Source organism: Thalassophryne amazonica, chromosome 17, assembly GCF_902500255.1.
Source record: "Thalassophryne amazonica chromosome 17, fThaAma1.1, whole genome shotgun sequence".
Classification (NCBI taxonomy): domain Eukaryota; kingdom Metazoa; phylum Chordata; class Actinopteri; order Batrachoidiformes; family Batrachoididae; genus Thalassophryne; species Thalassophryne amazonica.
This window is the reverse complement of record NC_047119.1, coordinates 11,951,172-11,972,850: the sequence shown is the minus strand read 5'-3', so window position 1 is coordinate 11,972,850 and position 21,679 is coordinate 11,951,172. Positions and strand designations below refer to the sequence as shown.

At 37.9% G+C, this 21,679-nt stretch overlaps 1 protein-coding gene across 9 annotated transcripts in view; it reads left to right on the top strand.

Moving 5' to 3' along the window:
• dab2ipb (DAB2 interacting protein b) overlaps nucleotides 1-13,342 on the top strand; it is a 516,250-nt gene extending 502,908 nt beyond the window's left edge. For 8 of the 9 annotated variants that reach the window (XM_034193050.1, XM_034193052.1, XM_034193047.1 and 5 more), the window contains 2 exons: nucleotides 3,017-3,104; nucleotides 12,510-13,342. In XM_034193050.1, coding sequence (XP_034048941.1) covers nucleotides 3,017-3,104; nucleotides 12,510-12,677 — 256 coding nt within the window. In that variant the 3' untranslated portion in view covers nucleotides 12,678-13,342. The remainder of the gene's footprint in view (nucleotides 1-3,016; nucleotides 3,105-12,509) is intronic. The other variant, XM_034193048.1, reaches the window with a different exon arrangement.
• Nucleotides 13,343-21,679: the final 8,337 nt, after the last annotated feature.

Sequence of the window (21,679 nt, the reverse complement as noted above, 5' to 3'; positions counted from 1 at the left end):
CTGAGATAAGATGGGACCTGATTATTCAAAACCTTATAAGTAAGAAGAAGAATTTTAAATTCTATTCTAGAATTAACAGGAAGCCAATGAAGAGAGGCCAACACGGGTGAGATATGCTCTCTCCTGCTAGTCCCCGTCAGTACTCTAGCTGCAGCATTCTGAACCAACTGAAGGCTTTTTAGGGAACTTTTAGGACAGCCTGATAATAATGAATTACAATAGTCCAGCCTAGAGGAAATAAATGCATGAATTAGTGTTTCAGCATCACTCTGAGACAAGACCTTTCTGATTTTAGAGATATTGCGTAAATGCAAAAAAGCAGTCCTACATATTTGTTTAATATGTGCATTGAATGACATATCCTGATCAAAAATGACTCCAAGATTTCTCACAGTATTACTAGAGATCAGGGAAATGCCATCCAGAGTAACGATCTGGTTAGACACCATGCTTCTAAGATTTGTGGGGCCAAGTACAATAACTTCAGTTTTATCTGAGTTTAAAAGCAGGAAATTAGAGGTCATCCATGTCTTTATGTCTGTAAGACAATCCTGCAGTTTAGCTAATTGGTGTGTATCCTCTGGCTTCATGGATAGATAAAGCTGGGTATCATCTGCGTAACAATGAAAATTTAAGCAATGCCGTCTAATAATACTGCCTAAGGGAAGCATGTATAAAGTGAATAAAATTGGTCCTAGCACAGAACCTTGTGGAACTCCATAATTAACTTTAGTCTGTGAAGAAGATTCCCCATTTACATGAACAAACTGTAATCTATTAGACAAATATGATTCAAACCACCGCAGCGCAGTGCCTTTAATACCTATGACATGCTCTAATCTCTGTAATAAAATTTTATGGTCAACAGTATCAAAAGCAGCACTGAGGTCCAACAGAACAAGCACAGAGATAAGTCCACTGTCCGAAGCCATAAGAAGATCATTTGTAACCTTCACTAATGCTGTTTCTGTACTATGATGAATTCTAAAACCTGACTGAAACTCTTCAAATAGACCATTCCTCTGCAGGTGATCAGTTAACTGTTTTATAACTACCCTCTCAAGAATCTTTGAGAGAAAAGGAAGGTTGGAAATTGGCCTATAATTAGCTAAGATAGCTGGGTCAAGTGATGGCTTTTTAAGTAATGGTTTAATTACTGCCACCTTAAAGGCCTGTGGTACATAACCAACTAACAAAGATAGATTGATCATATTTAAGATTGAAGCATTAAATAATGGTAGGACTTCCTTGAGCAGCCTGGCAGGAATGGGGTCCAATAAACATGCCGATGGTTTGGACGAAGCAACCAATGAAAATAACTCAGACAGAACAACCGGAGAGAAAGAGTCTAACCAAATACCGGCATCACTGAAAGCAGCCAAAGATAACGATACATCTTTGGGATGGTTATGAGTAATTTTTTCTCTAATAGTCAAAATTTTGTTAGCAAAGAAAGTCATGAAGTCATTACTAGTTAAAGTTAATGGAATACTCAGCTCAATAGAGCTCTGACTCTTTGTCAGCCTAGCTACAGTGCTGAAAAGAAACCTGAGGTTATTCTTATTTTCTTCAATTAGTGATGAGTAGAAAGATGTCCTAGCTTTACGGAGGGCTTTTTTATAGAGCAACAAACTCTTTTTCCAGGCTAAGTGAAGATCTTCTAAGTTAGTGAGACGCCATTTCCTCTCCAACTTACGGGTTATCTGCTTTAAGCTACGAGTTTGTGAGTTATACCACGGAGTCAGACACTTCTGATTTAAAGCTCTCTTTTTCAGAGGAGCTACAGCATCCAAAGTTGTCTTCAAAGAGGATGTAAAACTATTGACGAGATACTCTAACTCCCTTACAGAGTTTAGGTAGCTACTCTGCTCTGTGTTGGTATATGACATTAGAGAACATAACGAAGGAATCATATCCTTAAACCTAGTTACAGCGCTTTCTGAAAGACTTCTAGTGTAATGAAACTTATTCCCCACTGCAGGGTAGTCCATCAGGGTAAATGTAAATGTTATTAAAAAATGATCAGACAGAAGGGAGTTTTCAGGGAATACTGTTAAATCTTCTATTTCCATACCATAAGTCAGAACAAGATCTAAGATATGATTAAAGTGGTGGGTGGACTCATTTACTTTTTGAGCAAAGCCGATAGAGTCTAATAATAGATTAAATGCAGTGTTGAGGCTGTCATTCTCAGCATCTGTGTGGATATTAAAATCGCCCACTATAATTATCTTATCTGAGCTAAGCACTAAGTCAGACAAAAGGTCTGAAAATTCACAGAGAAACTCACAGTAACGACCAGGTGGACGATAGATAATAACAAATAAAACTGGTTTTTGGGACTTCCAATTTGGATGGACAAGACTAAGAGACAAGCTTTCAAATGAATTAAAGCTCTGTCTAGGTTTTTGATTAATTAATAAGCTGGAATGGAAGATTGCTGCTAATCCTCCGCCTCGGCCCGTGCTACGAGCATTCTGACAGTTAGTGTGACTCGGGGGTGTTGACTCATTTAAACTAACATATTCATCCTGCTGTAACCAGGTTTCTGTTAGGCAGAATAAATCAATACGTTGATCAATTATTATATCATTTACCAACAGGGACTTAGAAGAGAGAGACCTAATGTTTAATAGACCACATTTAACTGTTTTAGTCTGTGGTGCAATTGAAGGTGCTATATTATTTTTTCTTTTTGAATTTTTATGCTTAAATAGATTTTTGCTGGTTATTGGTGGTCTGGGAGCAGGCACCGTCTCTACGGGGATGGGGTAATGAGGGGATGGCAGGGGGAGAGAAGCTGCAGAGAGGTGTATAAAACCACAGCTCTGCCTCCTGGTCCCAACGCTGGACAGTCACAGTTTGGAGGATCCAAGAAAATTGGCCAGATTTCTAGAAATGAGAACTGCTCCATCTAAAGTGGGATGGATGCCGTCTCTCCTAACAAGACCAGGTTTTCCACAGAAGCTTTGCCAATTATCAATGAAGCCCACCTCATTTTTTATCCACTTTTCAGGTTAATGTCAGTGGAAGAAGAGCTTAAAAAGGATCATTCAGACATGCAGGCTGTGGTGGACTCCAAGCAGAAGATCATCGATGCACAGGTCAGTCTGATGGCACCAGCATATGCACGCTGCATCATAGTAGGATGATTTGCAGGATGCTGCCAGTATTAACAGTCTTTCAATTTGTTTATTTGTTTATTTATTTGGATCCCCATTAGCTGCAGCTCTGCTGGGGTTCACACAGATTTACAAACACAATATACATAAATCAAAAATGCATTAAAAAGTAGTACTAGCTTTATCTAAAATATATGGTAAATCATTTGTGAAAATTGTAAATAATAATGGACTGAGGAAACTCCCTTGTGGCACTCCACATACAACACTCCTGGTGATGAGCTCACTTTATCATTGAAAAGTAAAGGTTGTGTCCGCCATGTTCCAAAAATTCCATAATTGTTCCAGGTGTGCTGCGACTGTTTGGATCTTGATGATGGCATTTAGGGCCTGATTTACTAGGACCCCATCGAACAAGTGTTAAATTGCATGGGCTTTCCAAACATTTGCCTGCTGTGCCGGAGAATGATTTGCGAGTGATTTACTAAGAATAACTGTGCAAATGAGAGCGGGTGGTAATGTGACGTGAACAGCAGTATGTAAATAAGGATTTTGCATGTTAGTGACCAAGAACGCAAAATTAAATTCAATCAGCCAAATTCAAATTTCTTAATTTATATTGCATCAAATCAAAACAAGGTCGCCTTAAGGTGCTTCACATGCCATAATTCATAAAAACAACACAAAGTAGATTAAAAGATTAAAAACACATAATATCTTAATATACTAATGATAAAACAGGGAGAACAAATGAGTCTTAAGTCTCGACTTAAAAGTCTCCACAGAATCCACCTGCCTTATTTGTACAGGAAGATCGTTCCACAGAACAGGGGCATGATAAGAAAAAGCTCTGTGACACACAGACCTTTTATTCACCCTAGGAACACTGCAAATGGAGGGTGAGAGCCGGTACATAGGGCTCAACCAGGTCAGCAAGGTAGGGCAGTGCCAGCCCATGAACAGTTTTATAGCCACTTGTAAGTATGTGCAAAATAACAGACATACATTTTAACTGAAAATGACAGTTATAGAACATTTACCAAATCAAAAATGAAGGTGCCTTGAAAATAATTTGGGCTTTCACAGCAGGTGCCTGGTGTGTGGCACAAGCCCAGATTCAGCACCACCTCTGTGAAAAACACCCATCTGCATGATTAACCCTTTAACAGTCAACTCAACCATTTGGTAGAGCATATTGATATCTACTTCTACTGAAAAATGTGAGGATATTAAAAGGTTAAAGATAATTGTGATTGTATTAATTTAAGCACCCTTGCCGTAAATAAACTCTGTGTCCATTCCTTGTGTCTGTATACTGTGGCAAACATAGATGAGAAGGACTGAAGCTGTGCAGCACGTCCATCGACATGCACGACAGAGCTACTGAGATGCACAATCTGAAAAGATAAAATCCTGACAGACATGCAATGTTGGAAAAAAGTGGAAAATAGAAATACATGATAAATGTCACATTTAATTTTATTTTATTATAAATGAGCCACGATAAATTAATGTTTAATCATGGTGTTTCAGTGTTAAAGAAGATTGAGTGAAAATAAAGAAATGTAAAGCTAGCTTCGATAAACGTTAATCTGCTAACTGAAAAGTTAACTTTTATAAAGCTAAACCGATAAAACCCTAAAACATTTACCGGAAGTTACAGCTAAAAGCTAAACCGATAACTTTCAGTATTGACTCCAACACACTAGCAGCTACTGACACAACAATGAGTCAGTACTTCTGTCTCCGATCAGCCTTCTCTCAGCAAAAGAGACCTGGTGATCATAAAGAAAAAGGAAGAGAGAAGCAGAAAAAAAAAATATTTTTCACACCATACAGACTTGCAGCTGTATCACACAAGTCATGCACAGGCAGTTTTGACTTATGGTTAAACTTTTAAACAAACTAATTCCGGACAAGTTATTGAAATTAATGTCACCTCTGTCTTTGTACAAAGTGAAAATATCAGCGATATGTTTTCGTTTTAAAGTAATGCACTAATCTTGAAGGTTTTAGCGTTGACTGAGTATAGACACACATGCTGCAGTGCATTATGGGAAAATGCCATCTACAGTAGATGGAAGTGTTCATTGCAGTATGAAGAGCAATTGCCAAACATTCACTAAAAGTGCTGAATCACTTAAACAGAATTTTTCGTTTTCAAATTGCCTTTTTTTTTACAAATTAAAAAAATGACATATTTACAAATACAGATTTATTTGTAAAACCCACCACACCTTACAGTTACTTGTATGTTATATGCCGACCAACCACCAATGTCAGGAAACTAATTTTCCCATAATGCATTGTGGTATGTGTGCCTTAAAATGCTAAACCCTTCAAAATTAGTGCATTACTTTAAAACAAACAAAAAAAAGCTGATATTTTCACTTTGTAAAATCACAGAGGTGATGTTATTTTCACTAACTTGTGCAGAATTAGTTTGTTTAAAATACCATAAGTCAAAACTGTCTGCCTGTGCATGACTTGTGTGATACGCCTGCAGGTCTGTATGGTGTGAAAAAAATGATCTTTTTTTCCTCTCTTCCTTTTTTCTGGTAGCCAGCACTCTTCTGCTAGCAGAGGATTGAGTGCTGTCTCTTATAGCTGTCTGTCTGCTACAAAACATGTAACAGACAGGCACTAAAATCTGTGATTTCAGACTTTATAAATGTTTTTAACTGTTAAGCTTTATTCACTATGCCTGCAAAAATTGTTAGCGGTCAGTGCTAAATTTAACGGAAGCTAATTGGTCCACTGACGGTTTTCAAAGTTATCTGAAAAGTTAGTCCGCGAACAAAAACATTAGCTTTGATAATTAGCGGAATCAAATATGTGCACGTCTGAATTGATTGAGCATCACTGGGTAAATTAGCACCAAGGCTTTGACTGTTCTAAATTACAGACGCAGTGTCTTCCTGAAATTGTTTTTAATCCTTGATCAATCTTCAGCTATTTCATGTTCAACACCCACAATTTTGCGCACTCTGGTAGACACATCCCGAATTGCAGATTCATAAAAGCAAACATGTTAATCAACAATATGTGCTATTTAAGATGCAATGCTCAGTTCACAACATTAGTCAGATGCACTTGTTTTTTGCTGGAGTTCAGAAGTTTATGGACATTTTTATACATACACACACAACCTTTAAATCATGCCCTTAATGAGCAAGCAATGTTACGACTTGGCACATATTGCAGGAGCCGCTGTGCAGTGAGGAAAGTGAATCTTTCCATATTGTGGTTATTCATTTTGGAAAATGTTTGACATATAGCCTGTAAAATGCATTCAGTGAGTAGATAGATAAATGAATGAGTTTGTCTCGAACACAGATTTATTCCGCGTTTACACGGGAGTTCATGTTGGAGTTGTTTTACTTGTATATACAGTACATTTACCCTTCATACACAACCCGACACCACCAAAATGCCCCTTCAGCATTTGCTTCAAGGGGAAAAATGGTGATTGTACTTGCAAAACTGAGGGAGGAGAAAGGAAACAAGACAAAAGCCTTCACTATATGAACAGATGACAGTTTTTGCTTAAAATTATGCATGTAGCATTTCAGAGATAAGCTACAACCAGAGTATCTTAAATCACCAAAGAATAAAGTGAGTGGGCGCCCGTGCTGTCATCATTGATCAGTATAATCAGGATATAATGCACCAAGCTTTCAGTGTGTGTCATCAAACCTCTTGTTCCCAACGCACAGGTTACACAAAGTTTCTTCACTTCTGTGTGCTTCCAATTTGTCTGCGCTATCACTTGTGTTTGACAAAGCAAAGGGTTATTTTCTGCCGAAATACAAAGATGTTTAATTCATAGCTGTCTCGGTTCTGGCACCGACAAGCTTGAATGGCTGAGCAGACTTTCTCAGCGCAGTGCTGCTCTCTTATAAAACATGCATCTAAAATTTAAAAAAAAAAATCTCTTTCATCAATGTTGAGCCCCGACTGTAATCCACGTGGTTCTTTTTCATATTAAAATGTTTTAAAAATTATGATGGATTTTTTTTTTTTTTTAAAGGGGTCACATCTGATTACAATTATGAAAGGAATTTTAAAATGTTGCATGCTGGGAATGGAATTTTGGGGTACACTGTGGCACTGAAAACCAGATATTTATATCCGTGCAAAACATTGTAAATGAATGAATGAATGAATGAATCGAATGGATGGATGGACATTGTAAATACTGTTGTATGAATAAAATTTAGTTTGTGTGTCAGTACAAAAAAAAAACAAAAAACAAACATATTTACCAAAGAGGTGCACGCTGGTCAACAGTAAGTATCAGCTGTTGAGAAATCTCACATGTTCGAACACACGTGCCCATGCACGCTCGTGGTTATTTGCGTTAAGAAATGCCCTCAGTTGACCATATATGGTTACAGAACATCTGTTTGTTACTTGTGTTCCTCACTGGAATGACAGCCAAAAGAGCGAAGAAAATCAACTTTTGGAAAATGGAGATTGAACTATTTATTGTGTTGCCACAATGTGGAAAAAAAAATACATAAATGCACCACTAGGGGGTGATGACCCACCCTGTCCACCAGTAGTTTTAAAACCAACCATTCCTGACAACATTCACTCATGGTGCCGTGTTGCTTCTTTATTTAGAAAACAAGCTTTAAGCCCCGGCCACACGGTACTAACGAAGGAGAACGAAACCCAAACAAAACAAGAAATCCGAATTTTTGCCAACTTTCAAAGGCATCATTTAAACTTCGTCCAGCTTCGTTCCTGCAGTTGGCGCGTCGTCATAATTTAGAAATGGTTCAAAAATGTGAACGAATACCGACGGCAACCTCAGTTTGTCCGTATTTCATTTTGCTTTCTTTATTGACAGTTTCTAATTGTTTGCTTAGTTTTCGTAACGTTAGCGTGTCGTTTGACTTTCTTCCAACGCTGTATTGAACGAAGTCCGCCGTATTGAACGAAGGCTGACTATATCTGAACGAATCAATCACTAAAGCTTCGACGAGCTGAATGGTCCATGTCCTTAGGAAATAAATTGTGCAGATTTCTCTACAAGCATGAAATCTGGCCCAGGTGTACAACCCCAATTCCAATGAAGTTGGGACGTTGTGCGAAATATAAATAAAAACAGAATACAATGATTTGCAAATACTCTTCAACCTATATTCAACTGAATACACCACAAAGACAAGATATTTAATGTTCAAACTGATAGACTTTTTTGTTTTTGTGCAAATATTTGCTCATTTTGAGATGGATGCCTGCAACACATTTCAAAAAAGCTTGGACAGGGGCAACAAAGGACTGGGAAAGTTGATGAATGCTCAAAGAACACCTGTTTGGAACATTCTACAGATGAACAGATTAATTGGAAACAGGTGAGTGTCATGATTGGGTATAAAAGTAGAATCCCCAAAAGGAGCATCCCCAACGTACCAACTTCATTGGAATTGGGGTTGTAAATTACAACATGTTTACTTGGCTTAGTTTTCATCTCAACTGTCAACTCTTTTATGATCTAAAATGATGTGAATAAATTTGATTTGTAAATGCTGCACATTTGACCACTAAATCAGCCAAATGGTGTTTTATATGCCCTTAGGGGGTTATCCTGACTGTGAATGTCACAACAGAGGTCAAATTTGGAATCCTTGACGTCAAAAACAAATAAAAAGTGCCTTCATTCATGATCTTACAGCTTTCGATTATGAAGTTTTGATATGTTTGTTGTCTTGGATTTGTCCGATATGGCAGCCACCAGTCAGCGCCTGGCTTGGCGCTCTTCAAAAATGAAAAAAGTATGTTTTGGTCTACATTTGGGCCAGATTTGGTACTTGTAGACAAATCTGCACAATACCCCCTCTTGAGTCCCAATGTTTAAAAGTGTCTGGAACCTGTAGTAGAGAAGCTTGAATCTTCGACTGGACTGGGTTGGGTAGCTGAGGAAGCTTCTGCGATTTGAAGCGAAACGTCCTCGCGTCAAGCAACCCAGTCCAGTCGAAGATTCAAGCTTCTCTACTATGGAAACCACCTGGACAACTGAGAGCCTATACAGAAACACTGTCTGGAACCTGGTTTAAAGTTTCAGCAAGAGCTAAGTTTCACTTCCACCACACACGTGCAAGTTACAGATAAAGGGAGGGATCCCCCTGTTGCTGAGAGCCAGTAACATTAGAAAAGTGAGACTAAACCACACCCACTGTAAACACCCACATTGTATAAAAAGTGCTGTATGACCCATTTTAGGCGCCTTTCACAGGATGGATACTGCCTGTGAGGGTCCCAGACGTAGTTTTCACGTGACCTTTAATAAACTCAAAAATGAGGAAAATAATGGTTTGGTTTTTGGTAACGGGCAGTAAATTACAAAAAGAACCAGGGTAGAAATTACAATTGGCATGACGAATCGCGCGGCAGTGCAGGGGTTAAATGCGCGCAAGGGTCAAGGTGCCATAAGTCTCAATTCCAAACTTTCTATAGAAGTGTTCATATGCACAGCTTAAGCACAAATCTGTGCATATGAACAGCTGATAAATGAGGCCTCTGGATATTACTGATTGATTTCACAAGTAAAAACAGAAAACAAGAAAAAAGTATCCACCATAAATCTTGCACTGATATGAATAAATGATTAATTGCTTTTGGAACTAAGTTATTCCTCGGTTTTGGAAAAGCAAAGGAACATGTTCCTCCCATACGGTAAATAGATAGCAGGGACACTTTACAATAATTTGTGAATTTTCGACTTTGAAGCTATCGGTGCCTGCGTCAACACAGTACACCTGACTAGTGATGACTCACCTTATGGAATGTGCATTAACATATCTGGGTGATTCTTAGACTACGGGCACTTATTATGTCCTTTGATCATATTGTATGAAAAACAGAAAAAAGGGGAAAGTTCACACTTTTATAGTTATCTTTACAATGAAAGTGTTTTAAGAAATTTGTTCTAGTAGTCTATGATGACTTTTAAACCTTTTTTCAGCATCATTATATGCAAATATAACCTTTTGTGCTTGTCCCACACCCAGACTTTTGATCTTCAATGATAAAAATGAATGGTAAAGAAACGTTTTTTCTAATGTTTTAAAATATCTCTGAATAAAATATCAGTAAAATAATCAAAACATAATTGGGGTATTCAATGTCATACAACTGTTGTGATTTTTTTAAACAAAATGTAGTTGTCCCACACTATTGCCGTAATTTCCACCACAACACTGTAATGTCCCTTTAAACAGTTTGTATGAAAGATTGTTTGGGTAGTTTCTATGGAGATAAACAGTGACATCAGAGCACATGTATATAGCGCCAAATCACAACAAACAGTTGCCCCAAGGCGCTTTATATTGTAAGGCAATGGTGTGGTGGAAATTACATTTACAAGGTCAATAGTGCCCGTAGTTAAAGAATCACCCATCTGTGCTTCACTCGCCAGTACACATGTTGCATCAGCGTTACATTAACATTAAAGCAGCCAAAGTAACGGTGTCACAATGGCCTCACAGTTGACCAGTTTCTCGACCTAATTCAAAACCTATTGAAGGCTGATAACAAAGAATGCGAGTGCCTATAGACTGATAGCTAAACCTGACCAGATTCTGCCGTTGACCCCTCCTGATCCTCTCATTAGTCCATTTGCAGGTGCATCTCTGGTTTTACAGTATGTGGCCGTGGCCTCTCCATCCCTGTACTGACATCAGCTGACAAAGCATCAGTATTTGATGCATTCCAGAAGCATTTTCAAGGGTTTTCTGTTCATATTCTGTGCTGTCCAGAAGTGTTATTGTGCAAGTGTCAGCTATTCTGTTTGATTTTACACATACTTGAAGCTTTGGATGTCATGGCTCCACAGCACACTCGTTACGTTCTGCACTTCAGAACTAATTCAGAAAGGTAAAATCCACATTTAGACCCCTTTGATAATAATCACATTAGGATTTTCAAAATGAATGGCAGCCTGAGGAGGCCTTCATTCAGTGAATAGAAGACAAACAGCTGAAGTTCTCAAAGGTAAGAGGGAGCCACCGCCGACAGATGACAAGGCCAGTTGGCATTTGAATTCATGGTGATTTGACAGTGATGTCATTACATTTGATGTGTGTTACAATATCTTCAGCAATCTGTTCACAATCATCTATTCTTGACACTTAGAAGTTGCACAACTTCATAATTTTTAAAACACAGAATTTATGTTATGAAAGTAGAGGTTGACAAACCGCATATGATGTCATTAGTAACAAGAGCAGTCCCAGATTTCTGATGTCCGCCAAGGGTTGATGAGTTTTCGTCAACTTATAACTCAAAATATAACAGATATGTGATTCACATCATGACCCGAACTTTACCTGGATCCGGATTCTACAACATAATGCAGTAACTGCATACAGATCCAGAATGATCCGACTGATCAAAATATTGCAATCTGATATTTAATTCACAAGCTGAAACAAAATAGCGTCTTCCTTATCTTGGTAGTAGATTGTGATGTCGTATCTGTGAAGTGGTTTTGGCATAATCCTTAAAAGTCTACAAAGTGAAATCTTGATCCACAATCACCAGAATGGCATTTTATAAAGTCAAAATATTAGCTATATGTTTTAGTTTTAAAGTAATGCACTCATTTTGAAGGTTTTAGCTTTTTGGGTATACATGCTGCAGTGCATTATGGGTAAAGTTTCACGACAGGAGAAATGCATTGAGACGCTCTGATCAGGCTGCTGCACATGGACAACAGCATTAAACTCTTTGTATACTGTGCCTAAAACTCTCGTGAATATATTCTCTGGGTTTATAGACGCTGTTATTGTTTGTTTTATGTAAACATGCCAGAAGCTCAGGTTGTTTCTCCATTATTTTCAATGGGTATAATCACTGTGCTGCGATCGCTTCCTGTTTGCTCTTTAACATCCTGTTTATTGTCCTTTACAACACTGTTTATCCTCTTTGTTCCAGAGTAATATATATAAGATGTCTGAAATTCAGTTTGTGTTTATTAAATTCCACACAGATTAAACGTATATTTGTTTTGTCTACTGCCATCTACTGGCCAGTAGATGGCAGTGTCCATGGCAGTATTCACCTTATTGAGATATCCCATAATCCTTTGTGCACCAGAGAGTTGTTGTAAGTTTTCAGGGTCTCATGCATACAACCTCTTATTAATTTGATAAAAAGCTTAAAAATGTACACTTTGCTTGTCTAATGTTCATTTACAGTTGTTGTCATGTGGATTTTCTGTGCTGTAGACCACCCTATTGAGATATGGGACATCTCAGTGTGTATACAGTCAACGGTTTCCGCTGCACTACTGCTGTTAGTGCTGCAGATGCATGTGGACCGTTATAATCACATACTTGATGTTAATTAGTGATTGTACGTCTTTCCGTGTTTTTGCAGGAGAAGCGGATAGCATCGCTGGATGCAGCGAACGCCCGCCTGATGAGTGCGTTGGCCCAGCTGAAGGAGCGCTACAGCATGCAGACCCGTAATGGCATCTCACCCACCAACCCCACCAAACTGCAAATCACTGAGAACGGCGAGTTCAGAAATAGCAGCAACTGCTAAACTGTCTAGAGTGTACCTGTGTGCGCGCGCGTGTGTATGTGTGTACAGTACTTCAAGAACACAGTAAGTGCACGCACAGGTGTGCGGTACTCTCCGAAAACGTTTGTGTTTTGGACGTCGTGCCGGAGCTTGAAAGAGGAGGATGCCACTGGGCGAAGCTGATCACCAGACTGCCTTCGTTACGAGGGTGACGGCCAGAGGAGATGGGCGGAGTTTGTAAATAATAAACTTGAAGCTGTCCATCAGTCAGACACTTCTGGAACTCTTTGGAGACCCTACTTACACCCAGGACAAACCACTACATAACCCTACGTAACTCCATCACACACAGTTACCATGGCAACCCTCCTCTCCTCTCTCAATCTACCATCCTCTCGAACCACTTAAAACACAAACATACCATTGAGCTTGAAGTTGTCCCGAGAGGATAGATTTCCAGCTCCTTTTTTTTTTTAAAGAACCAAATTCATTTTACTTTTTTCCATAACAATCAGCTTTATTTTTCTTTTCATTGGTTGGTTGTGTTCCTGAGTGACCCGCTGACCCCGCGCCCCCTCTATCCTGACATAGAGCACTTTGTGAAAAGCTATTTGGTACATGAAAGGCCTTAAGTATGGAACACAACTCAACGTTACCCTGCAGCTCCCCAACTTCTGCAAAAAAAAAAGGCACAACTTATACTGTGGATTTGTAAAGGATTAAAAAAAACAACTGTAAACACTTAATGTATAATGAACATCAAAGTAAATGAACGCTGTTATACTATATTCATAAAATTTAATATAGATGTATGCATTTCTTTTTCAAAGCCTCCCTTTATTTCAGTGTGACACCTTCCGCTTAGTGACTTTATTTTTCTGCTCTGACAATGAAAGAATGAATGTGTAGTGTGTAGCTCGCAGTGGGGTCGGAGCAGGGATCAGCAGCATGGTCTCACTCAGACACTTTCATAATCATTCAAAAGCACAACAGCACCCATAAATCTAGTTTTCACTCCTCTGTTTGTATTTATTTTTAGTTTGTTTTATTTTATTTAAATTTGAAACAGTACAACTCACTGTTACAGCTTGAAAATGGGGATATGGAGGGTGTTATTTTGTTAATTATTGATTATCGAACTTAGGGTGTGTGTGTGTATATATGTATATATATATATATATATATATATATATATATATATATATATATATATGTATATACACACACACACACACACACAATGCAGTCCTTTCATTGTGTTAGTTAATAGTTGTTTTGGTGACAGCCATATTGTGAGGGGTATATCTCTGTTATAAGATTCGATGTTCCCAGATGAGGCCCACCCGGAAGAAGGAAAAGTTACCGCTCCTTGACTCCTTGTCTTGAGGTTGACTCCAAAAGCGAGCAGTATCCCATTGAAGTCCATGTTAAAATGTCCAACTTTAGTACAGAAATATGTTTACAGCCTGGTACAAAAAACTTTTGGTCTCTATAGATAGTTTCTCCCTCCGTAACAACTGTATGGGGTGAATGCCTTTGTAACTTCTTAGTCTGAGGTGTTTTGAGCCATAAAGTTATGCATAATTAAGGGCATGGTCGCTGAGCTGCTGAGCTGAGCACTCCGACTCTCTTCGCATCAGTCGCTCAGAGCCCGCTGAGTGCGGCTGCAAGCTGTTGTAGAGAGCTGTGTCTGTCATTTTGAGCATTTTATTACAAATACCTGGAGTAATATGGCTTGTTGTTATGAAGAAATGTCCCAATGGATCATCTAAGACATCCCTGCTGCCATATTTGTGCTGAGTGCAATTCTCTTCTTTCTTTATTTATTGATGTATGCTAAGTCCATTAGAACTTTTAACAACTGTCGTATCTTCATCCGTTAATTCCCGATAAAGAACGATTACTGAGAAAATAAGCGGCTCATAACTTTTAATACTCACATCAAAGCAAACCACTGTGCAGGCCCTATAAATATGATTTCATAAACACCGGAACCAACATTAGCATGTTAGTTTAGCTGGTTCGGACTTAAAGATAGGGGTATTCGAGTTTGTTGTGACATAGCCAGAGTCTGCGCTACCAGCACAGCCATCTTTGTCATGCTCAGACATGGGCTTCATATCAGCTGTTCTAAAATCCTATAGGTGGTGTCACAGAGTTTGTACAGTCCGATTGTTAACAAATGCACACATTACAAAAAATGCAAGTTTTAGCAGAAAATTTTTTCGAGGTAAGGGTTAGGGTTAGCTCTAAACTATTTTTTCAGAAAATATGACCAGTTGAGGAACTTGTACAATTAAATTTGCCTCTTAGAATTTTATTTAAAAAAAATGTATATGTAGTTTTGTTTTCAATTTGAAAAATGTAGTGGAATGCATACTTGAGTGAAAAACCTGGGCCTTACAGGTTTGACACTGATTCATGCAAATTACTGTTTTGTTCAAAATATAAGATGATCTTGATTATAAGTTGACACCACTTTTTCTAAAACATATTTTTGGATGAAGTCTTTCTGAAGACTAAATCTTATTTTACTATAAAGAAAATGCTTTTATTTGAAAATAATGTGAGTAACAGCACATTTTATGAGCAGGCCCTTATTTTTTTATTTTTTTTATTTTTTTGAGCCAGGTATTGACACACTTCTGCTTTTAGGACTGCGGTCAGGTTTTCTGTATGGTAGCATTTTTAAAACAGCCTGTTTGGGCTCATCTTCTAACACTACACGCTGACACCACATTTCTTGGCTGCTTGAGAGTTCTTTGATTACATGTGCATTTATCATTATGAGCTATGGTTTGCATATTTTAAGCCACATTCCTTTCAGAAATGGCAAAAATAAACATCTATAAAGATAAAATTTTCCAAGCCTGGTTTGCAATTAAGCAATACATGTTTACTGATTTAATTTCTTGAACTGGCTGACTTCATCAGTTTCCTTATGTCAGTTTGTGTAACCTACTGTTGCATAATTTGCAGGCATCTTGCGCTGGTGTGCCATTCACAAGATGGCAGCAAGGTTTACATACCATATCGCTTGTGTGTCACCTCCACCAATAGAGCTCTAAAACTCTGTGGTTTAACTGAACAGTTCTCTTGGTGCTGATCACTGTTCATCTCAGTTGAAAAGCTTGTCTGCGATCCGCTATAGTCGGGTATACACTGGACTGGTGAGCCATGAAAACAATGGCCTCCAACGTTACCTTTTCTTTCTGAATTGTACGTCTATTCCATGTGCTTCAATCAAACTGTGACTCTTCATCTTTTTTTCACTTTCACCCCCTTTCTTCCGAATGTGAATGTGTTAACTTGCAGTTGGTCTTAATGTGGGTTTAGTCCTTCAAAAGGATCCTATGTGATCCCAGAATCACAATGCCATCCCATCTTTAGTCTGTTTTTGGATTGATTTTTTTTTTCTTGTAACGGACATCATACCACTGTGTTTCATCCTGGCTTGAGGGCCAAAGGTAGCATCGTATCACCTTTTCTTTTTTGTTATGTTTGCCAAATGGAAAGTGACGATAATGTTTTAATGGCTGCAGACAAACAATGAATATAAAATAATGTGTATCAAAGGGTTGGGGAGCCTGGGAAAGTGTAAATAAAATGCTCACACTATTTTTACCTGATGTTAACAGAGCTTTTTTGTAAATGTATCTTGTGCTGGACTCTGCTGTATCATTATGGATATTGTAAATAGCAAATAGTTCAGTCGTCTGTCCTCGTTGAGTAGATCGATTTTATTAGCCTCCTAGTGTTTTCCTTGTTCAAGCTATTGTTTTTGTATTACAGCATCATTTCACTTGCCAAAAACAAATGGATTACAAAAGAAATTTGACTCTTGGGAAGCCGTGGAGCATTTTCAGGCCCAGTCCAGCTGACATCCAGGCTCCTCCAGTCGGTGATGAGATTCGCGGGCACAATCCTGTATTTCTCATCGGTCTAGTAATATGCACTTTTATGTTCAGTGGTTGATGTTATAATTAGCTTTTTGTGAAGCACAACACTTATTTCTGGTATTTTAAATCAAGGCAAAGTTAAAAAAAGAAAAGAAAAAAGATGCCATCAATGGGATTTTAATGTGGTGAGTCATTCACGCACCTTTATATCAAATACACATAAATGTCAACTCAGCTGGAATGTAAGTCGGTGGTTCCCAAACGTTTTCTCTCATAATCACGTGTAAGATTTAAAATTTTTAAAGAGATTTAAAAGATTTAAAAAAAAATGACCCCCCAACAAAGTTTACAATTATTTGTCGCCAAAACTCAGTCAGCAGAAAAAGACTAAAATAAAATTTTCAATTTCGATTTATTCTCATTTATAAAGTGCCAAATCATAACAAAGTTGCCGCAAGGTGTTTCACACAAGTAAAGTCTAACCTTACCAATCCCTAGAGCAAGCACGCAGGCGACACTGGTAAGGAAAACGTCCCTCTGATGATTTGAGGAAGAAACCTCAAGCAGACCAGACTCAAAGGGGTGACCCTCTGCTTGGGCCATGCTACAGACACAATAGACAATACAGGAAATTATACAGGAGATTTTGCGAGTCCATGCTGGTGCACAAGACAGGAGGGTTGCAGAAGAAGACACCCACTCCCATCTCTGACAGAGAGGAAAAAAAAAAAAACAGAATCAGGCGGCATTAAGCAACAAGAAAAACAGAAGTAATACTAAGATGATTGCCAGCCACTAGCCCTAAGCTTCACAAAAGACCCACAATTTAAATAAAGTTGAGGCTGCTTCCCACTCGCTTCATTAATAAAATTAATTTAAAAGGGTAGAAAGCATAGTAACATACTATGCCAGTATGCTAGCCATACGAAAGGGAAAATAAGTGCATCTTAAAGTCTGGACTTGAAAGTTTCTACAGCATCTCACTGTTTTATTGTTGCAGTGAGATCATTCCACAGAACAGGGAACTAAAATAAGTTAATATACTACTGTGATTACTACTACGGCTATTAGTAATAATAAATAAAGTTTAAAAAGTTCATCCAGGCCTACAATTAAAAATACAATAATAGTAATAGTTATAATAATAACAATAACTCAATTATAGAATGTATTTAGAAAACAAGGCAAACAAAGGAAATCAAGAGGGGGAAATTTTTACTTATAACTAACCATTATGAAATTGTGAATAATACTGAGGAAACTAAGAATAAAAGATCCCATTTTTAAGTATTGTTATTGAAACATTCAAAAAGGTGTCATTATGGGGTTTTCCCTTAGCTTTATTTTTTTAATTGCCATTATAAATTCATTTCCATTTGTGTAAAATAAAACGTTTACAACATTAAATCTGCAAACAACAAAAAGTGATGACTTTTCTTGATAGCAGGTCAACAATGAAACACATTTATTGTACCACAAAAAAAAATATATGGATGTTTTCAGACAGGTTACTGAATTTTTTTTATTTTTAGAGCATATTACTGCTTTTATAAAACCTTTTCGGCTGATGTTACTTTATTGCTCATGTCATCACAGCGACTCCTACGTGGATAAAATGTTTGATTAATGACAGGCTGTATTAAAGAAAATACTAACAACAGGTAACAGTAACTCTGTACATGATGCTAACGGTTTAACGAATCCCTAATAGTGACTGACTTTAACAATAACTGTCAATAACAATAACCCACAGTATGTGTTTTCTTGAACATGGTCTGTCAAATAGTTAAATGCGGCATCAACAGCAGTATGAGCTAAGCCAAGGTATCCAGCAATTTGATTAAATCATTAATCTGTACCCATATGATTGATACTCTGTGTGCATCTGACCCTGTGTGCTACTATACAATGCTGCTGGAACCTCAATTTCCCTGAGGGAGTCTTCCCAAGGGATCAATAAAGTTCTATCTAATCTCTAATCTAACCCACCTAATATGAAACAAATTAATTTATCTTCAGTTTAGCATCATATATATATATATATATATATATATATATATATATATATAGTTTAGTTTAAATGAGTCAACACCCCCGAGTCACACTAACTGCCAGAACGCTCGTAGCACGGGCCGAGGCGGAGGATTAGCAGCAATCTTCCATTCCATCTTATTAATTAATCAAAAACCCAGACAGAGCTTTAATTCATTTGAACGCTTGACTCTTAGTCTTGTCCATCCAAATTGGAAGTCCCAAAAACCAGTTTTATTTGTTATTATCTATCGTCCACCTGGTCGTTACTGTGAGTTTCTCTGTGAATTTTCAGACCTTTTGTCTGACTTAGTGCTTAGCTCAGATAAGATAATTATAGTGGGCAATTTTAACATCCACACAGATGCTGAGAATGACAGCCTCAACACTGCATTTAACACTGCATTTAATCTCAATTGGCTTTGCTCAAAATGTAAATGAGTCCACCCACCACTTTAATCATATCTTAGATCTTGTTCTGACTTATGGTACGGAAATTGAAGACTTAACAGTATTCCCTGAAAACTCCCTTCTGTCTGATCATTTCTTAATAACATTTACATTTACTCTGATGGACTACCCAGCAGTGGGGAATAAGTTTCATTACACCAGAAGTCTTTCAGAAAGCGCTGTAACTAGGTTTAAGGATATGATTCCTTCTTTATGTTCTCTAATGCCATATACCAACACAGTGCAGAGTAGCTACCTAAACTCTGTAAGTGAGATAGAGTATCTCGTCAATAGTTTTACATCCTCACTGAAGACAACTTTGGATGCTGTAGCTCCTCTGAAAAAGAGAGCTTTAAATCAGAAGTGCCTGACTCCGTGGTATAACTCACAAACTCGCAGCTTAAAGCAGATAACCCGTAAGTTGGAGAGGAAATGGCGTCTCACTAATTTAGAAGATCTTCACTTAGCCTGGAAAAAGAGTCTGTTGCTCTATAATAAAGCCCTCCGTAAAGCTAGGACATCTTACTAGTCATCACTAATTGAAGAAAACAAGAACAACCCCAGGTTTCTTTTCAGCACTGTAGCCAGGCTGACAAAGAGTCAGAGCTCTATTGAGCCGAGTATTCCTTTAACTTTAACTAGTAATGACTTCATGACTTTCTTTGCTAATAAAATTTTAACTATTAGAGAAAAAATTACTCATAACCATCCTAAAGACGTATCATTATCTTTGGCTGCTTTCAGTGATGCCGGTATTTGGTTAGACTCTTTCTCTCCGATTGTTCTGAGTTATTTTCATTAGTTATTTCATCCAAACCATCAACATGTCTATTAGACCCCATTCCTACCAGGCTGCTCAAGGAAGCCCTACCATTATTTAATGCTTCGATCTTAAATATGATCAATCTATCTTTATTAGTTGGCTATGTACCACAGGCTTTTAAGGTGGCAGTAATTAAACCATTACTTAAAAAGCCATCACTTGACCCAGCTATCTTAGCTAATTATAGGCCAATCTCCAACCTTCCTTTTCTCTCAAAAATTCTTGAAAGGGTAGTTGTAAAACAGCTAACTGATCATCTGCAGAGGAATGGTCTATTTGAAGAGTTTCAGTCAGGTTTTAGAATTCATCATAGTACAGAAACAGCATTAGTGAAGGTTACAAATGATCTTCTTATGGCCTCAGACAGTGGACTCATCTCTGTGCTTGTTCTGTTAGACCTCAGTGCTGCTTTTGATACTGTTGACCATAAAATTTTATTACAGAGATTAGAGCATGCCATAGGTATTAAAGGCACTGCGGTGGTTTGAATCATATTTATCTAATAGATTACAATTTGTTCATGTAAATGGGGAATCTTCTTCACAGACTAAGGTTAATTATGGAGTTCCACAAGGTTCTGTGCTAGGACCAATTTTATTCACTTTATACATGCTTCCCTTAGGCAGTATTATTAGACGGCATTGCTTAAATGTTCATTGTTATGCAGATGATACCCAGCTTTATCTATCCATGAAGCCAGAGGACACACACCAATTAGCTAAACTGCAGGATTGTCTTACAGACATAAAAAACATGGATGACCTCTAATTTCCTGCTTTTAAACTCAGATAAAACTGAAGTTATTGTACTTGGCCCCACAAATCTTAGAAACATGGTGTCTAACCAGATCCTTACTCTGGATGGCATTACCCTGACCTCTAGTAATACTGTGAGAAATCTTGGAGTCATTTTTGATCAGGATATGTCATTCAAAGCGCATATTAAACAAATATGTAGGACTGCTTTTTTGCATTTGCGCAATATCTCTAAAATTAGAAAGGTCTTGTCTCAGAGTGATGCTGAAAAACTAATTCATGCATTTATTTCCTCTAGGCTGGACTATTGTAATTCTTTGTAATTGATTGTAATTGTAATTATTGTAATTGATCGATTGCTTTCAGGCTCCTCTCCTGTGGAACCAGCTCCCAATTCAGATCAGGGAGACAGACACCCTCTCTACTTTTAAGATTAGGCTTAAAACGTTCCTTTTTGCTAAAGCTTATAGTTAGGGCTGGATCGGGTGACCCTGAACCATCCCTTAGTTATGCTGCTATAGACTGCTGGGGGGGTTCCCATGATGCACTGAGTGTTTCTTTCTCTTTTTGCTCTGTATGCACCACTCTGCATTTAATCAATAGTGATTGATCTCTGCTCCCCTCCACAGCATGTCTTTTTCCTGGTTCTCTCCCTCAGCCCCAACCAGTCCCAGCAGACTGCCCCTCCCTGAGCCTGGTTCTGCTGGAGGTTTCTTCCTGTTAAAAGGGAGTTTTTCCTTCCCACTGTCGCCAAGTGCTTGCTCACAGGGGGTCGTTTTGACCGTAATTACATAATTATTGTATGGCTTTGCCTTACAATATAAAGCGCCTTGGGGCAACTGTTTGTTGTGATTTGGCGCTATATAAATAAAATTGATTGATTGATATATATATATATATATATATATATAGTTTTCATACCTCAGTTAACCAATCCACCAACACAAAAGTAGGGAGCGGGTGTTATTTCAAAAATTTTTGAAATCTATACATTTTTGCATGGAATATGGAAATATACATGGAATAAACCATAACAGTATAATTTTTGGGTCATTTGGTTCCAAA